Source organism: Perognathus longimembris, chromosome 8 (genome assembly GCF_023159225.1).
Source record: "Perognathus longimembris pacificus isolate PPM17 chromosome 8, ASM2315922v1, whole genome shotgun sequence".
Lineage (NCBI taxonomy): Eukaryota > Metazoa > Chordata > Mammalia > Rodentia > Heteromyidae > Perognathus > Perognathus longimembris.
In genome coordinates, this window is record NC_063168.1 from 62309006 (window position 1) to 62328972 (window position 19967).

Sequence of the window (19967 nt, forward strand, 5' to 3'; positions counted from 1 at the left end):
GCAGCGTCATCGCTTCTCCAAGCCCCCTTTGTCTCAGGGAAACGTATCCGTGGCCAGGCCTCCATTTCTTGATTACTATGCTTACTTACAAGCGTTAGAGATGTGTTATAGACGCCAGTTGAGTTTTTGTCTCCTTAGCAGTGTTCTGGACAGTCCTAGCCGACTGGACGAGGAACATCGGCTCATCGCTCGCTATGCTGCCCGACTGGCTGCAGAAGCAGGAAACATGGTAAGTGAACAGAAGATCCCAGTCGATAGCAGAAATTACCATTGTTCTGTTGCACCAATGATATAGAAAAATGAAGAAGAAAATGAGTTACTTAAAAAATACAATAAAGTAGGAGCTGGGAATATGGCCTAGTGGCAAGAGTGCTTGCGTCATATACATGAAGCCCTGGGTTCGATTTCTCAGCACCACATATATAGAAGTGGCACTGTGGCTCAAGTGACAGAGTGCTAGCCTTGAGAAAAAAAAAAAAAGAAGAAGCCAGGGACAGTGCTCAGACCCTGAGTTCAAGGCCCAGGACTGGCAAAAAAAACAAACCAAAACAGTAAAGTAGTCAAGTACGGGAGGTTCATGCCTGTAATACTGGCTACTTACAGGCTGAGATCTGAGAATTGTGGTTTAAAGCCAGGCAAGGCAGAAAAGTCCATGACAGTCTTATCTCCAGTTAACCACCAAAAAGCTGAAGTAGAGCTGTGGCTCAAGTGGTAGAATGCTAGCCTTGATCACAAAAGCTCAGGGACAGTTCTTAGGCCCTGAGTTCAAGCCCTTGTACTGGAACCAAAAAGAAGAAAGAAAGAAAGGAAAAAAAGAAAAGGAAGGAAGGAAGGAAGGAAGGAAGGAAGGAAGGAAGGAAGGAAGGAAGGAAGTGAGTATAATAAAGTTACCATGCACTGGTGGCTCATAACTATAATCCTAGCAACTCCAGTGGCTGACATCTGAGGATCATGGCTCACAGCCAACCAGGGCAGGAAAGTTTGTGAGAAGACCCAGAAATAAAACCATACAATTGGGCTGAGAATGTGGCCTAGTGGTAGAGTGCTTGCCTAGCATGCATGAAGCCCTGGGTTCGATTCCCTAGTACTACATAAACAGAAAAAGCCAGAAGTGGGGCTCAAATGGTAGAGTGCTAGCCTTGAGCAAAAAGAAGCCAGGGACAGCGCTCAGGCCTTGAGTTGAAGCCCAGGAACTTGCAAAAAAAAGTTGCTTAGGAAAAGTACCTAGGTCCTGAGTTTATAGCCCTAGGACCGGCAAACACACACACACACACACACACACACACACACACACACACACACACACACACACAGAGCTAGCCATTGCTGGTGGCTTACACCTGTAATCCTACTTATTCAGAGGCTGAGATCTGAGGATCATCATTCAAAGCCAGCTCAGCAGGAAAGTCCGTGAGACTCTTATCTCCAATTAACCACCAGTGGTTAATGGTAGACTGCTACCCTTGAGCAAAAAAGAGCTCAGAGACAGCTCCCAGACCCCAAGTTCAAGCCCTGTAGCAGACAAAAAACAAACAAAAAACCCATACAGCTATAGATGGAATACTTAGTTATCCACATGCAGAAGACAGAAAGTAGACCTCTGTCTCTCATAGTGCATAAAAATCAACTCCAAATGAATCAAACATCTTAATGTAAACCTTGAAACTACTATGGTGGGGCTGGGGATATGGCCTAGTGGCGAGAGAGCTTGCCTCGTATACATGAGGCCCTGGGTTCGATTCCCCAGCACCACATATACAGAAAATGGCCAGAAGTGGTGCTGTGGCTCAAGTGGCAGAGTGCTAGCCTTGAGCAAAAAGGAAACCAGGGACAGTGCTCAGGCCCTGAGTCCAAGGCCCAGGACTGGCCAAAGAAAAAAAAAAAGAAACTACTATGGGAAAACATAGGGAAGACTCTGGAAGACATAGGTATTTCCTAAATAAGACTCCAGTTGCCCAGCAAATAAGAGCAAGAGATGACTGCACCAAATTGAAACATTTCTGCACATCAAAAGAAACAATTACCAGAATGGGAAGACAGTCTACAGAGTAAAGAAAATCTTTGCCAGCTATTCAGGGGACAGAATATACAAAGTGCTCAAGAAAACTAAACAGCAAAAGAACAATAATTAATGGGCAAACAAACAAATAGTTCTCAGAAGATATACAAATGGCTAACAAACACATGTAGAAATGATCGGCATCCTTAGCCATCAAGGAAATGGCAGTTTTTTAAAGGGATAAAATTTATCCTGTGACCCTGCTGCTCTGCTCCTAGATATTTATCCAGGAAAAATTAAAATATCTGTTGTCAGAGCCTTTGGAAAAGAATCTTTATAGTAGTTCTAATCATATTAGTTGGGAAGCCCAGATGTATTTATCAACACATGAATAGACAAACAAAAGTAGTATATCCATACAATGAAATATTACTTAACAACAACAAAAGAACAAAAGACACGAAATGGGTGAATATAAAAAAATGTGTGAAAGAAGCTGAACACAAAAAGCACATTGTGTTTTATTTCACTGAAATGAAATTCTAGAATAGGAAAACTAACTTGTGGTGATGGAAATCAGAGAGGTGTGAAGGATTTTTCGGGGTTGATGGAAATGCTTCACATTTTAATAGAGCTGTGGTTGCATACATGTGTACTTTGGTCAAAACTGATGAAATGGCACACCTACGATCCAAACTTGAGGCTGGGAATATGGCCTAGTGGTAAAGTGCTCGCCTCGTGTACATGAAGCCCTGGGTCTGATTCCTCAGCACCACATATATAGAAAAAGCCGGAAGTAGGCGCTATGGCTCAAGTGGTAGTGCTAGCCTTGAGCAAAAAGAAGCCAGGGACAGTGCTCAGGCCCTGAGTCCAAGCTCCAGGACTGGCAGAAAAAAACAAAACAAGCAAAAAAAAAAAAAAAAAAAAAAAAAAAAGGATCCAAACTTTGCATGTTAATTAAAAGAAAAAGGACCAAAAATGGTGCATGTGTAGGTAGGATGGAAATGAGAGGTTTGCAATTTATTTCTTACAGTTTTTAGATATCATACCAAAGTATTTCTTCTTTTCTTTCTTCCTTGTCAATTCCTTTCTTTTCTTACATATGTTATCAACTACTCTTCCTCACAGCCTGTACATTAAGTTTATTTGGAAAACCTTACTTCTATTGCTGTGCCAGATGGGTCACTGTGGTGGACAAGTGATTCCTGCCCTCCAGGAACTAACAGTCTAGTGGCAAGAGAAAGGAAGGGAGGGAGAGAGAAATGAAGAAAGCCAGCCTATAATCCTAGCTACTCAGGAGGCTGAGATCTGAGGACTCCAGTTCAAAGCCAGCCTGGGGCAGGAAAATCCATGAAACGCATCTCCAATTAACCACTGTGGCTCAAGTGATAGAGCACTAGCCTTGAGCACAAAGAAGCTCAGGGACAGTGCCCAGGCCCAGTGTTCAAGCCTCGAAACTGACAAAAAAAAAAAAAAAAAAAAAAAAAAAACAAGGAAGGAAGGAAGGATTGATTATACTGTGAGGCTGGGCTTGTCCAGCAGATGAGGACCGGGTCCCCTCTGGGCAACTGTTACTTGAGTTGAGATCTGAAAGTAAGAAGAGAATTCAGTTTCCTGAAAACCAGAACCAGACAAGCCCAACAGATGTTTTTGATGCCACTGCTACCCTGTCCTGTGCTTGGGTTTTAATTGTCCCTAGGTTAAAACTTTTTAGGTGCAAGGTGGAGATTGGAAGTGAGGCTCCCGGAGCCTGGCCCTGGTGAAGGTATGCTGTGGCAGACTGCTGAAGGAGAGCACAGAGATGAGATAAAGCCAACGGTCTTGCTTCTACAGTCTTTCTGGATAATTTAAACCTTAGACATGTGAATTCTTTTTTTTTTTTTGCCAGTCCTGGGGCTTGGACTCAGGGCCTGAGCACTGTCCCTGGCTTCTTCTTGCTCAAGGCTAGCACTCTGCCACTTGAGCCACAGCACCACTTCTGGCCATTTTCTGTATATGTGGTGCTGGGGAATCGAACCCAGGGCCTCATGTATACGAGGCAAGCACTCTTGCCACTAGGCCATATCCCCAGCCCACATGTGAATTCTTGATAGGTGCATTTGTATTACTCTCTACTTTGAGAAACACTGAGATGGATTGTGTGTGTGTGTGTGTGTGTGTGTGTGTGTGTGTGTGTGTGTGTGTACGTGTACTAGGGCATAAATTATGGCCTGGGCATTGTTCCTTCACTTTTTTGCTTACAGCTAGTATTCTACCACTTGAGCCACACTTCCATCTTTGTACTGGCTAATTAGAGATGAGTCTCCTTTCCAGGCTGGCTTCAAACCATGATCCTCAAATCTTAGCCTCCTGAGTAGCTAGGATTTAGATGAGTGCATGCCCAGCTGAAAATTTTAATACAGACTTCACCCCTAGGGGCCTGACAGGAAAATACAAACCTCAGGAGGCTCTCACAGAACCTGAGAGCTAGTGTTCCCACAGAGGAACCAAAGATGAACTCATATGCTTCCATAAAGTTAGATATTACAGTTTTGGCTATAAAATAATGGTTTAAGATTTCAAAAGACCTAAAAGGAGGCATGTAAAAGACAACAAAAGAAGACTTTAAAATACATGGGCTGGAAGAGTGATGCTGAGGTAAGCGGGGTAATCCTGTCTGCCTAGCTTGTGGGAGGCCCTGTTTTAGTCCTCTAACATCAAAACTAAGACCAGCAGAACTCGAACAAATAATGTTGAGTGAGACAAGCCTAGAACACAGAAAACAAAGGGGCATGATCTCCCTGATATATGACTGTTAAGAAAGGGAGACGGAGAGACAGTAGAGACCAAGTCTGTGAATACTGTAAATGTTCTTGATACATTGTATATTGCATATATGTCAACCTGACCTAGACAAGGGATGGAAAAACAGGTCGTAAGATATCATAAGAAATGTACACACTGCCCTACTATGTAACTGCACCCTCTTTGCACAACACCTTGTAAAAAAATTTATGTCCAATTAATAAAAAAAAATAAAAAAAAGAATAACAAGGAAAAAAAAAAACTAAGACCAGAGCTGAAAATAAACCAGACAGAACTTAGAGATTCTTTTTCCAGTTAATAAAAATTTTTAAAACTCAGTAGATGTATTAAATATGTCAGACACAGCTGAATGGAAAATTTGTGAGTTGGAAAATGTATGTAGGAAAATTTCCTAACACAGGATTTGGGAAATTTGAAACAGCATGTTCAGAGATAGAGGACAGAGAGTCAACAGTCATCTAATTGGAATGTCAAAAAATGAAATAGATGTAAGGTAAAGAGTTAATGGTTGATATAAACCCTCAAGATTAAAACATTGCAGTCAGTCTCAAAATGGATAAATGAAAATAACTGCACCTCAGATATATCAGTGCAGCTGCAGAATACAAAGAGATCTTCAAAAGGCAGCCAGAGAAAAACATAACAGTACTAGCCAGGCACTGGTGGCTCACACCTTTAATCCTGGCTACTTGGGAGGCTGTAATCTGTGGATCATGGTTGAAAGTCAGCCCTCGCAGGAAAGTCCTGAGACTCTTATCTCCAACAAACTACTCAGAAAAAGCCAGAAGTAGCATTGTGGCTCAAGTGGTAGAGCACTAGCTTTGATCACAGAGAAGCTTAGGGATAGAGCACAGGCCCTGACTTCAAGCCCCAAGACCGGAAAAAAACAAAATCACAATGCCTCAAAGGATTGGCAAGATTTATCTACAGCAACAATAGAACAGTTTCTTCACAATGGGAAAAAAGAAAAAATGAGCCAAGAGCATGATGGTACATGCCTGTAAACCCAGTACTTGGAGACTGACATAGAATGAATGAAAGTGGGCTACCTAGAAAGACGATCTCAAAAATAATATTATATAGTACAACTGATTACATCTATTATTGATTATGTTTTATGGTAAAACTAAGAATTTTCTTTGTTTACTGAGAAAATAAATAATTAAGACATCTTTAGGAATCAAAAAAATTTTCTTTGTGGGGGAAAAAAGGTAGTTAAATATCTTTAATGTACCGACAGCAATGAGTTAAAGTGTCAAAAGGAAAATGACTTGACAAATATTGAGAAAGGTCATAAGATTCATGTGGGGCTGGGAATGTGGCTTAGCAGTAGAGTGCTTGCCCAGCATGCATAAAGCCCTGGGTTCGATTCCTCAGCACCATATAAACAGAAAAAGCCGTAAATGGTTCTGTGGCTCAAGAGGTTCAAGTAGAGTGGCAGCCTTGAGGAAAAAGGAAGCCAGGGACAGTGCTCAGGCCCTGAGTTCAAGCCCCAGGACTGGCCAAAAAATTTTTTTTTTACTTTGTGGCAGCCACTTTTCTAAATGCTTTGTATATCTTAGCTGATTCTTTGAAGCAATCTGTGAGAAAACTAAGCCTGAGAAAAACTATGTAGAGCTGGGCATTGTAGTACAAGCTTGTGATAACAGCACTTGGGAGGTTGGGAGCAGGAAGATTGGAAGTTTGAGGCCAGCCTATGCTATATAATGAAACCTTGTCTACAAGAAAAGAAAAGAAATATGAAGATATTTTGGTTGCTTCTCCAAAAAAGTAATATTTCCCCTAGGGTTTACTAAGATTTCAAAATTCTTCCTTTTGAGACTCTAATGTCAGGTCACATTATCTGACTCTGACATTGCAACATAAAGGTTAGTGAAGTGGACCAGAATAGAGAAAGAAGTCTGGTGGAGGAGGAAAAGACTACAGAATTAGTGAATCCTAATATGTGTGCCCTGAGCCACAGCCGTACAGGTTATTTTAGAAATTAAAACTTGTAAATAAGTGTGTTGAGAGGGGCTTCACTGACATTGAATTTTAATAAGTATACTTAATGCCGTAAGATAGCCTTGATGACCATACACAGGGCCTTCAAAATGCTTGAAATAAAAACAGCAAAGCCTTTTAACCCGAGATCCACATCTCCTTAGCTGTGGGCCAAGATAAGGATGTTTACAGCCTGGTTTCTGATGGTTCTCTAATTCTCCTGAAAACCGTCATTGTTAAGCTGGTCTGGGACCAGTGCTGATAGGGTTCCTTTCATCTTCCATTTATTTTGCCAAGTATGGTTATCTTATAAAATATTGGGCCTCTCAGGAAGAATTCCTCTTGACTAGATTTCTGTTGAACACAAGGCTCCTAATCCTCTAATCTCACACCGGTACAAGTGCTTTGCATAAAGTGGGTGTAGTGCTCAAAAGAATTTATTTATAGCCTGCCAGATAGGTTTTGTATTGATTTTTCTTCACAGACCTCCCTTCCACAAAGAAAGACCTATAAATCATCAGAACCTTCCAGGGCACACCACGTGTGCTCCCCAGTCCTCCCACTCCACGAGTGCCCGTCCAGCGTGGCCAGGCAACCTTGGCTGGCACACTTCTTAGATGAGCCAGGGGACTGAATTCAGCGTTCCCATGTCCCTAGGTTTCTTATTGAAAGCAGAACAAAGAAATGTTAACATGCGGCAGGCCATAGTTGTAACAGCAGATTCTTGGTTTCATCTAAAGCATCACCAGCCTTGGATGTAATCAGGGGTCTGGTTTACCTTTGAAGTGTTTTCTCCTAATGAAAACTTTAAAACTCCTTATAGAAAGGTGGAAGGAAGGGGAAAGAAATCAACCTGCCTCTCCATTGAACATTTCTGAAGTTTTTTTCTAGTCACTGCAGCCTTCTTTGCCCCTCATCTTGGCTTCTCCCGCACTCCTAGCTTCCTAGGCTTACGAGATCAGCTGTCTCTGTGTGGTGTTTTACACTCCTTTACTGATTTACTGTGAAACCTGGCCATATACTACCATGTAAGAAGCATTTATAAAATACATAGAGTGTATAGATTCTCAGGTTTGCCACAGACCTGCTAAGTAAGAACCTCTGGGCTTAGGGCCTATTGATCTTTACTGGGGGGGGGGGGGGGGGGAGGAAAAGGAAATGATTCCCAGTCTTCTGATTTACAGCTGGCTTGGGAATCACTGCCTTAAACAGTGTTATTGGATTTCTAAGAGAGGTTAATACTCCACAGCGCTCCACTTAGCCTCCAGGAGGCCGGATGGTGGCAAACTGCTGTGGGTACAAAGATAGTCTGGGAGCTGCCAGAAGCTTCTCTTTGGGACTCATCATGCCTGGTTCAGGAGCATCTTCTCTGCTTGTGGAAATACAGAAATGCACCTCGCTGGGTTACGCTATGCCATCTTGCCTTAGATTTGTAACATCTTCCTGAAGGGATCTTGTATCTTACTTACCCCACATTCTCAGAGGTGTCTTCATCTCCTGGAAGGTAATGGAGCTCAGCGAGACTACCAAAACCAGAATTGAGAGGCACCTCGTGCTTCTAGAATTAACAGGCCACCTCACCCCATCCCCCAACCCTGCTTTGGGACCTTTTATTCTCAAATATTAAAGCTTTCCTCTTCCAGGGAGGTCTTCTGGTCCCTAAGGTTTTTCACCTGCTCTGGACTGGATCTATCCATCCAGTCCTTCAACCTAACACTTGCAGCCATTGTTAGGCATTTGATTATTATTTAACATTCAAGTGGTCTCTGATCTTTTGTCCCCCAAACCTGTCTTTCTTACACTATTAAGACATTTGAGAAGTGCTTTTTTCCTCCAACCATTTTGACCTAATAATAGAATTAGAAATAATAACCACCATTCTGAGAGCCTTCTGTATGGAGAACCCTGGGCCAGATGGTTCAGAAAGCTGATGTCTGGTCCTCAAAGCAGCTCTGGGGACAGCTGTGGTTCCTGACATGATTGTACAGACATGCAAGTGGAGCCACAGAAAGGCACAATTCCTGAGCCCAAGTCCTCAATTAGATTTGAGATTTAAATACATGTTTATATGGTTTCATGTAGGAATGTGGTCTCTTAAATACACTTGAGATCACTTTCCATATTTACACAGTTAGACACAAACAGTAACAGTGGGTTGTTGTTTTTTTGTAACTATCCTTGGGCTTGAACTCAGGGCCTGGGCACTGACCCTGAGCTTTTTTGGTCAAGGCTGACTGGCATTCTATGTCTGGAGCCATATCTCTACTTCTGGCTTTTTAATGAGTAATTGGAGATAATACTGTCATGGACTTTCCTGCCCAGGCTGACTTTGAATGGCAATCCTTAGATCTCAGCCTCCTGAGCAGCTAGGGTTACAGGTGTGAGCCACCAGAGCCCAGCTTGTATGTTTATTTTTCATTTATTTTTCAAGCATTTGTTCATTTCTTTGCTTGGGCAGTTCCTGGGTTTGAACTCAGAGACTCACACTTGCTAGGCAAGTGTTCCCTCACTTGAGCCACTCCCCCAGCTAGCTCTATTTTGTGTTCATTGGCTACTGTATTCTTAAAGTGGAGATTTGAATCCTACCCACGGTATTTCTCCAAAGATACACAAATAGCCTGTAAGATCATGAAGGTATGCTCAACAGAGTTACTAAGGAACTACAAAATGTATCTACAATGAGTGTCACTTCATACCCACTGGGAAGACTGATCAAAAAGATAGACAAAGGTTGATAAGAACATAGAGTGCTTACTATATGACCCAGCGAGTCCACTTCTAGATATATGCCCAAGAGAAATAAGAACATATCTCTCCACAAATGTTATTCAGAGTAGCTAAAAGTAGAAGTAGCTAAAAGTAGAAATAGCCCAAGTGTCCATCAACTATTAGATAGACAAAATATGTGTGTCCATATTGTAGGATATTATTCAGCTATAGAAATGAGTGAAGAGTGGCTAGGAACGTGGCTTAGTGGGTTTGATTCCTCAGTACCACATAAACAGAAGAAGCTGGAAGTGGCGCTGCGGCTGAAGTGGTAGAGTGCTAGCTTTAAGCACAGAGCGGCTCAAGGACAGAGACCAGGCCCTGAGTTCAAGCCCTAGGACTGGCAAACAAACAAACAAAAATGAAGTACTAATGCATGGTACAACTTAGATGAATCTTGAAAGCATTTTGCCAAGGGAAAGAAACCAGATATGAAGGCTGCATAGCAAGTGATTTCATTTATTATATGTACTGGACAGAATAGCCAACTCCCCAGAGACAGGGTCAAGGGTGAATGTTGGGGAGTGGAAAGTGGGGATAGAGTCAGACTGCTAACAACATGGGGTCACTTTTGGGGTGAGCTAAAATGTTCTGGAATTAGATAATGGTGGTAGTTTCACAACCTCATAAATGCACTAAAAGCCACTGAATTACACATAATAAGATTAAATTGTGTGGTACATAATTTTTGAAAACAAAACTTAACTCCCAGGAGGCTCATTACTACAAAAAGCTAATAAGAATTGGAACCCTCATACATTATCACTGAGATTCGAAGAGGTGCAGCCACTTGGAAAAGTTTGGATCAAGGGCTGGGAATATGGCCTAGTGCCAAGAGTGCTCGCTTCGTATACATGAAGCCCTAGGTTCTATTCCTCAGCACCACATATATAGAAAAAGCCAGAAGTGGTGCTGTGGCTCAGGTTGGCAGAGTACTAGCCTTGAGCAAAAAGAAGCCAGTGACAGTGCTCAGGCCCTGAGTTCAAGCCCCACGACTGAAAAAAATAAAAAGTTTGGATCAAGTAGTAGAGCTCCTACCTGCAGACACAAGGCCCTAAATTCAAACCCTGATACCACCTAGGGGTAAAAAAAGTTTGAAGTAATAAAAGGAAGTGTTTGGCAGTTCTTCAAATGTTAAGTATAGTAACCATATAACTCAGCAATTCTAGACCAGTGTGTTTATGCAAGAGAAATAAAAAATATTAAAACAAAAACTTGTACATGAAAATATAAAGCAGCTTCACTTGTAATAGCCAGAAGCTGGAAATGATGGATAATACTCAGCAATAAAAGGAGAAGAACCTGTGTTTCCTAGAGATGAACCTAAAAACTCATAGCAGATGGAAAGCAAAACCAAAAACTGTGTAATATGATTCCATTTAGGTGAAATTTCTAGAAATGGCAAAACTGGGCAGGAGGAACATCTAGTTAGAGGTAAGAGCAGCAATTTGTGACAGGTAACACAAGGGAAGAATTTGGCACTAGTAAAGTTCTAAAACTAGACTGTCATCATTGGTTGTACAGCTGCTTAAATTTACTAAGACTCACTGGTTTATATACATAAAATGGGTGGATTCATGGTATGTCAGTGAAAAGTCTGTTTTTAAAGAAAGTCTGTCTTAGACTCTGGATGTTTGAATTAGGAAAACCTGCTGTCTCTCCACTACAGACACGCCCTCCCACTGATGTGAGCTTTAGCTTTGATGCCAACAAGCAACAGAGACAGCTTATTGCAGAGCTGGAAAACAAGAACAGGTAAGAGCACAGAATTCCCGCCCACTTCTCAAGGCTGTGAGTATCTCATGTGAGTATCTGGTTCTCAGTCTCTGGCAGACTTTGACCACACAGGAAGATCCCAGCTGAGTGAATAGTGGCCCAGGTCCAGGAAATGTCCAGAAGTTTGGTGCATATCTGCATGTTATTGATTCTGATTTCCCAAAGCGCCAAGCCCTCCTCCCCTCTATGGATCCTTTGTCCCAGGGCCCCTCCCTCCTGCCAGTGTGTCCCCTTCCACAATTCATTTCTCCAGTCTGCTTCCCAGCAGTATTTTGCTCTGTCTAGTCATCCTGTTCTGGCCCATTACTCTACTTGTGCCTGACTGGTTGCGGGTGGGGGGAGGCCATTTAAAATGCCTTGTAAGGCATTGCAGTCAGACAACACACCACTGTGCAAGCAAAGGTTGAAACCAGGACAAGGAGAATGGGCCTAGTGTAGCCTGCATGAGAGAGGGAATTTGCCTGTGGTTAGGGGAAGGCAAGGAAACTCGGGGAGGGGGAGATGCAGGGAGGCTCAGAGCAGGTCAGCCAGGGCCTGCCCTAAAGGCTGTGAGGAGTTCTGTCCCTCTCCCGAGAGAGGGGCCAGGCAAAGAAGGTATTCAAGTTACCTTTCTGCTTTCCTGGGGATTTTCAAGACAATGGTTTTATGACTTTTTGTCCATTTCATCACACCTTGGTCATTTAGAAACGATCCAAATAAGATTTGCACAGGAGGCCTGGTGAGGGAATTAACCTGTGAGGCCTGGGAAGCGTGGAGCAGCCATCTTTCTTTCACCATTCTCCCTAGAGAGATCCTACAGGAGATCCAGCGTCTGCGTCTGGAGCACGAGCAGGCATCCCAGCCCACGCCCGAGAAGGCCCAGCAGAATCCCACACTGCTGGCAGAGCTGCGGCTGCTGAGGTAGGTGGTGGCGCTGCACGCCTGTCTCTGAACGCCAACTAGTAGATGAATGTAGCCAGTCCAGTTTGACTGATTTTAAGAGCCCCCATCCTCAATCCACTGAGAACTTGAGCCAGCAGGACAGAGCCAGGCAAATTCCTAGCTCCCTCAAAACCCTGGACAAGCCCTTGAAGAAGGCTATTGTGCTGCAGTTCTGAGTTGTTAAGTGTTCTGACTGGAGAGGTCTGGTGGGAATAGTGCTTGACCTTTCCTGGGAGTGGATTCTCCTGGTGCTTCATGACCCCAGCAGGACTCCATGGAAGAGTGCTCCCTTCCCTACCCCTTCTACAGCTTGAAGCCAAGACAGTGGCCGTTTCCCACCTCTTCCTAAGTATAAAGTGACTCGAGGCTCAGGAGGTGGAGGAGGCAGAGCAGGGTCAGCTCTGGTGTGAAGCCCTTTGGCAGGAGCTGGGGAAGCTGCTCTGCCCTCAGGGCCTTGTTTCCTGTCCCCCCCCCTACACACACACTTGTGTACCCTTGGTAGGTAAAGGTACTGTGGAAGACACACGTGGTGGCTTGATTCTCACCACAGCTCTACGTCCCCACACAGTGCTTGATGTTGTTGCAGTTGCTTTGTAATATGCTGCCATCTGAGCTTCTGCACAGCTGGACACCATTGCTTTTCCTTTCTTCTTTTTCAGCTTTCTTTGTTTAAGTTACGTAACCTCAGCCATGATCTCTTTTCTTATTGACTAGAGATTACTGTCTTCCCATAAGTATCCTACTGTTTAGGTTTATATCACCAATAAGAATTTAAGCTCATGAAAATCATTAGAGGTGTAGGGATTCTCCTAAACATTCATCCCAGGTTCTCCGTGTAGTTGGGCTGAAATTTTGGTTCAGTCTCGCACACTTGGGACATTGGCGTGGTTGCTGTTATGTTAAGAAGGACAAGAAAATATGCTGAGGTGGACAGAGGACTGGCAGCATAAGATACATCTCCTTTCTTTTCTCCACTCAGCTCAGACAGAAGTGACTTTTTATATCTAGGAAAGCAGAAACTGTCAACTTGGAGTCTAAATGTTGCTAGAACTAAAGTTGCAGAAACTATTCAGATAATCTAGAAGGATCTGAAAAGTATCATAGATTTAGTTGGCCCAGGCAGAGTCCAGAGATGTCAGCAGGAAGCAGGAGTTTCTGCTTGAGAGAGCAGAAAGCAGACACTTTCAGGAGCATCCACATCCTGAGGAGAAGAGACCGGGCATTTCCTACATGTGCTATGCAGGCTTTGCATCCTGCCATTCGCCTTCCGTGGATTACATAAAACTTTCCAGAAGAAAACAGAAGAATTTCTTTAGGATTTTGAAATAGAAAAATAATTCCTTAAATTGCAAACCCTGAAAGAAACTGGTAAACTTGTCTACATGAATATTAAGAACTTTTGTTTATCAAATAGCACATGCAATATCCATTTTGTAGGTATTTGACCCTCATATGGTTTTGACCAGTCTGTGTGAGTACAGGAACTGCCAATTTCCAGCCAGTACAGCACGATGAAGCTTTGTTTCTGCCGGGCTTCTCTCCTGGACAGGCAGAGGAAAGATGAGCTGGAGCAGAGGATGTCAGCGCTGCAGGAGAGCAGGCGGGAGCTGATGGTACAGCTGGAGGGGCTGATGAAGCTGCTCAAGGTAAGAGCGGAGGGATCGCTGGTGCCCTCCCTTCACCCACCTCGGCTTCTTCTCCATCCCAGACTCAGCTCCCACCTCTGGTGCAGTCAGAACAGGATGAGGACAAGGTCTTCACTGTACGTCTGGAACCAGTCCCCATAAAGATAGCCTAATTAGGTCTAAAAGTCATTGAAGCTAGTGTAAAACTGATAGTAAATAGTGATGTTATTGAGGAGTTGCCTTTTTTTTTTTTTTTTTTTGCCAGTCCTGGGCCTTGGACTCAGGGCCTGAGCACTGTCCCTGGCTTCTTTTTGCTCAAGGCTAGCACTCTGCCACTTGAGCCACAGTGCCACTTCTGGCTTTTTTTTTTTTTAATGTGGTGCTGGGGAATCGAACCCAGGGCTTCATGTATACAAGGCGAGCACTCTTGCCACTAGGCCATATTCCCAGCTCACCTTTGTGTTTTAAACTAACCTTGACTTGCTCAAGATAATTGATTTTCTTGTTTTATAGTCTTGAGTTGAGATTTTTTTTTTTTTTTTTTTTTTTTTTTGGTCTTGACTCGGTCCTGGTGTTTGGGATGCTTTCTTTGCATGTATGTGTTCCTCTGTTAACCCTGTTAGCAGAATTCGCCTTCAGAAATATTTCATGGAATGATGAGAAGGTGCTTGGCTATGATTTATAGAAAATGTTTCGCCAAACTGAAAGGAAGTCAGGGTGTATCTCCCCTAAGCATCACGGACTGTCCTGCCTCTCACCTGTACCCCTGTAACCTTGGGCTCGGTCGATGCTTGTATTCAAGGCCTACGCAGAATGAGTTAGTCCATGCAGTGCTAACCCAAACCTCAAGCTTCTTTACATTTCTAGCTATTACTTCATCATTTATAATTTCAATAAAATAAGACACTGTTACCCCATTTTTTGTAGATTTTGTAGGATCTCTTGCCAAGTTTTTGTTTTCTTTTTTCTCTTTTTCCTTTCCTTCCTCTTCCCACCAGCAGTACTGGAGTTTAAACTCGGGGCCTATGCTCCGGCCCTCTATCCCTTGAGCCAAGCCACCAGCTTGACTTTTTGCTGTTTAATTTGAAATGCAGTTTTGAGAACTTTTCTGCCCAGGCTGGCCTCAAGCCATGATCCCCTGGATCTAGGATGATAGGCATGCGCCATTGGCGTGCAGCTCTGCCAAGTTCTTAAATGCCTTGTCATTTCTTTACCTGACAGACTATTAGCCATGCAGACTGGGAAGAATTTGCCAACACAAGCCTTGAAAAGTTGTTTTTATCCACTGAATAGAACTCAAAGCAGAAAATCTGATGTCTTTGTCTGTTTTCCTAAAACATAAAATTGCAGCATAATCTTAGTATGTTATATACAATCCTCAACCACCATACATAGGAATCAGTGACTCCCACTAAAGTCTCAAAGGTGTTTTCGTGTATTAAAAAGTACACTTAGCTAAGTGCCAGTGGCTCACACTTGTACTCCTTGCTGCATGGGATCCTGAGATCTGGAGGATTACAGTTAGAGCCAAACCAAGCAGAAAAGTCTTCCAGACTTCATCTCCAAAATAACCAACAAAAAAGCCAGGCTTCAGTTGTGGCTTGAATGGTAGAGAGCATGGGTTGGGAATGTGGCTTAGTGGTAGAGTGCTTGCCTAGCATGCATGAAGACCTGGGTTCAACTCCTTAGCACCACATAAACAGAAAAAGCTGGAAGTGGCGCTGTGGCTCTAGAGGTAGAGTGCTAGCCTTGAGCAAAGAGAATCCAAGGAGAGTGCTCAGGCCCTGAGTTCAAGCTCCAGGACTGGCAAAAAAAAAAAAAAAAGGTAGACACCAGCCAAGCAAAGAAGCTAAGCTGAGCCAGTATGGGGTCCTAAGTTCAAACCCCAGTACTAACCCCCACAAAAAAGTACATTTTCTGCCAAGTGTCATGGCACACATCTATAATCCCAGCTACTTTGGAGGTTGAGCCAGAATGATCCTCAGTTTGAAGCCAGCTCCAAAGGTTAGGGAGACCTTGTCTCAAAAATGAAATGAAGCCAGGCACTGGTGGCTCACACCTATAGTCCTAGCTACTCAGGAGGCTGAGATCTGAGGAAGGCGGTTGAAAGCTAGCCCGGCAGAAAAGTCCATGAAACTCTTCTCTCCAATTAACCACCAGAAAACTGGAAGTGAAGTTGTAACTCAAGTGGTAGAGCACCAGCCTTGAGTACAAAAGCTAAGGAACGGCGCCCAGGTCCTGAGTTCAAATCTCAGTACCAGCACAATACATAAAATAGAAACAAAATAAAAAAACCAAAAAGCTGAAGGCTTAGCTAACTGACCTAATAACACACACACACACACACACACACACGAATACGTTTGCCATAATAAAAGTACTCTTTAATGTTCTAATTTTAATTTCAAAGGACTGTCTTTCTTTCATGGATGTGTTCAGTCTGTTAGCATTTAATTCCCTCATAAAACAGCTGTAAGCAGTTAGTCAAATGGACATTCAGAGCACGTGATCTGGGAGGCTCATAAATTAAAACCCATCACACAGGCAATTTCCATTTCACCAGGAGGTAGTTTAAGTCCACCTCCACTGCTTCTGTAAAATATTAAGTGCTTTATCTTTTTATCTGAAAAAAATCATCATGTTTATTAATTCATTCAGTGAGTCTTTTTTTGAACAAGGCACTGTAAAAATTAATAGCCTAGTGTTTTTTTTCAGTGTTTGGTGAATAGTGGTGATGAGACTTGGTCCCTGTCACCAAGGGATCTTCTGTTAGTTTATTTTTCCTTTAATGATGTAATGTCAGGTAGCCGTGTTTTTTTGTTGTTGTTGTTGTTTTTTGGCCAGTCCTGGCACTTGGACTCAGGGCCTGAGCACTGTCCCTGGCTTCTTTTTGCTCAAAGATAGCATTCTGCCACTTGAGCCATAGCGCCACTTCTGGCCGTTTTCTATATATGTGGTGCTGGGGAATTGAACCCAGGGCTTCATGTATATGAGGCAAGCACTCTTGGCCACTAGGCCATATTCCCAGCCCGGTAGCCATGTTTTTGTGCACAGGTTTTCCTTATGTTTTGTCTTCTGGTTAATGAATATAAAGATAACCTCTGACTCAAATATCTAATCTAGTAATGGTTTGTGTTGGTGTTTCTGTTTCTAACTCTTGTTCTCAGCCTTTTCCACTTTATTTTTTTGGTTTTCTGATGCTTTGGGGTTAATTTGCTTAATTTTCTGTGTGGCTACTGTTGTCGGTTTGGAGTGGAGTGGTTTTTCTGTGTAGTCAGGTTCTCCTGGATTTCATAGCCTCTTGCCTCAGCCTCCTGACTACTGAGATTACAGGTGCCTGGCCTGACAGTGCTTTGGCTTTCAGCCCTATTTGCAAATGTTCACCTAAAGTGAGAATATAAGTTTTTGTGTAGATGACATTTGGTATTACTTTGGCCACCTGGCCAGACTTCCTCCATGTGGCAGAGATTCACATGTTTTTAGGTGACCTTAATACTTGTAGGTTTGCACTTTATAATTAAGCTATTATGGCCCCCCTCTAAATCAAGCTGGCTCTGTCTTTTATCATCAGTCAATGTTTGCTGGCCCCAGCTAACGAAGTGATAACCAAGTTCTAAAACCTTGTATCTGATCTCTTTACTATGTTGACAGAGCCTTGAAGTCTTTATCTGAGTAACTTTTGTGCATGTAAGTTACAGAACACCATCCTAGCTGACACTTCACTAGCCCTCCTGACCTCACCTGTGTGTCCCTTCACATCATACTCCACGTCCTGGCACAGGATTCCTTGCAGCATCAGCACATGTGCAAGCAGGAAACATTGCATTTGTAAATTCCCTAGTCTATTAAAGCAAAGCAGTGGTGTCTCCAATACCAAGACTAGGGTTGGAATCATTGGGCTAGGGAGATGTCTTAGAAATAGTTCTGAGCTGACCTGCTGTCCCCCGATAAGATTTCAGCCTGTGAAGACTGGCCTGTCCTATCCCACTAAAGTAAGGAGACTGGGTCTGTGCTTTCCCTAGATAATTGGCCCTTGATTTCCCCTGTGTTTCCCCCCGCCCCCCCGATGGTTTGCTTTTCTATTAGGTCTAAGTGTCCTCATCTGCTTATGTAGAACACTATTTATTTATTTTTGGTCAGTCATGGGGCTTGAACTCTGGGCCTGGGAGCTGTCCCTGAGCTCTTCAGCTCAAGCCTAGCACTCTACCACTTGAGCCACACAGCACCACTTCCAGTTTTCTGGTGGTTAATGATAAGAGTCTCATGGTCTTTCTTGCCCAGGATGGCTTTGAACTGGGATCCTCAGATCTCAACCTCCTGAGTAGCTAGGATTACAGACATGAGCCACTGGCTTGTATAACACTTTTGTTAGGTTCAATTCCACATACCTTATATGGTTTGGGGCTATATAAGCTTTCAAAGCATTTGGGGCTGCTGGTCTTTGAGACTTGAGTCACCAGCAGTCTTCTGGCTCTCCAATGAAGACTCATAATTTGGCCTTTTAAGTGGTGGCTTCTCTGCTTCTCACAATTGAGTTTTCTTACACCACCACCATCTCAGTTTCCATCCCAGCACAGGGCCAGCATTGAAAACACATTTTTGTTTGTTTTCTGGGGTTTTTTTCTTTTTCTTTTTCTGGTGGTATTGGAATTTGAACTCAAGGCTTCATGTCTAATTACCACATACCCTGCTTTTCTACTAAAAGCACTAACTTTTTGCCCAGGTTACCCTCAAATTGTGATTCTCCAGACCTCTTCCTCCTGAGTAGCTGAGATTATAGGAGATAATAACTATGCTCAGTAAAAGCACAATTTGTAGTGCTGGGTATATGGCCTAGTGGCAAGTGTGCTTGCCTCGTATACATGAAACCCTGGGCTCAATTCCCCAGTACCACATATATAAAAACTAGAAATGGCGCAGTGGCTCAAGTGCCAGAGTGCTAGCCTTGAACAAAAAGAAGCCAGGGACAGTGCTCAACCCTGAGTCCAAGGCCCAGGACTGGCAAACACACACACACACACACATACACACACACACACACATACACACACACACACACACACACACACACACACACATTTGTAAAATGTCCAGTTGTTTTCCTGTGGCTGTTTCTTTGCCGGAGGAGTGTTAGTGGTGTCCGGCCGCAGTGAAGTCTGCTCAGGAAGGAAGATGAGTCTCACTGCAGCACTAACACCTCCTGCCCAGAGCCAGGCTGCCAAGGTTGAAAGGCAAAAGCTGCAACTTCTTCAGGCTGACCTGAGAGGGTGCCGAGAGCCTGTGTCTGACTCCTAGGGGTGAGGTTGCCTCAGTCATGGCAGCTGGCTTTCCTAATGAAAAACACATTTCTGGGCTGAGCCAGTCTCCTCAAGGGATCTCTTGGTGCTCATTTAGTTCCTCGCCCATGCATTTCCAATTGCTGGACTAAATGTTATTTCCCCCAGCCCTCTCCATTCTGCAATTCCTTTGCTCTTCCCCAGTCATTGTCCTGGTATTCAGAGCTGCACAACCCACAAGACAGAGCAGGACCCCTATCTAGCCTCAGTCCTCAGACCTATGCTCACAGGCACCAGCTGCTGTCATGGATCCAATTTTCATAGAACCCTTGCAGTTAGGTTGACATTCACATACTGGGATGGAGCAGAGGCTTCCTGACCACAGTCACCCAAGAGGCAGCACAGAGAGAGGGAATGAAGAGACCCATTAAAGAATGACATGGGCGTTGGCATGGTACATAGTGCCTATAATCGCAGCTACTTTGGGAAGGAAGGAGTCAGATTGAGGGCTGGGGATTTGGCTTAGTGGTAGAGTGCTTGCCTAACATGCTTGAAGCCCTGGGTTCAATTTCTCAGTACCACATAGACAGAAAAAGCCAGAAGTGGCACTGTGGCTCAAGAGGTAGAGTGCTAGCCTTGAGCAAAAAGAAGCCAGGGACGGTGCTCAAGCCCCAGGATTGGCACACACACAAAAAAAAGTAGGATTGAGGTCCCAAGCCAATCTGTTTAGATGCCAGAGACCCTATCTGAAAATACTAAAAGCAGTAGGATCAAGTGAAAAAGCACTTGACCAGCAAGCACGAGGCTGGAGTTCAC

At 43.5% G+C, this 19967-nt stretch overlaps 1 protein-coding gene across 3 annotated transcripts in view; it reads left to right on the top strand.

The window, feature by feature from the left end:
- The window catches only part of Dtnb (dystrobrevin beta), a 195113-nt gene that overhangs the window by 142581 nt on the left and 32565 nt on the right, over positions 1 to 19967 (top strand). For all 3 annotated transcript variants that reach the window (XM_048353293.1, XM_048353291.1, XM_048353292.1), the window contains 4 exons: positions 142 to 229; positions 11223 to 11308; positions 12116 to 12229; positions 13800 to 13896. In XM_048353293.1, coding sequence (XP_048209250.1) covers positions 142 to 229; positions 11223 to 11308; positions 12116 to 12229; positions 13800 to 13896 — 385 coding nt within the window. The remainder of the gene's footprint in view (positions 1 to 141; positions 230 to 11222; positions 11309 to 12115; positions 12230 to 13799; positions 13897 to 19967) is intronic.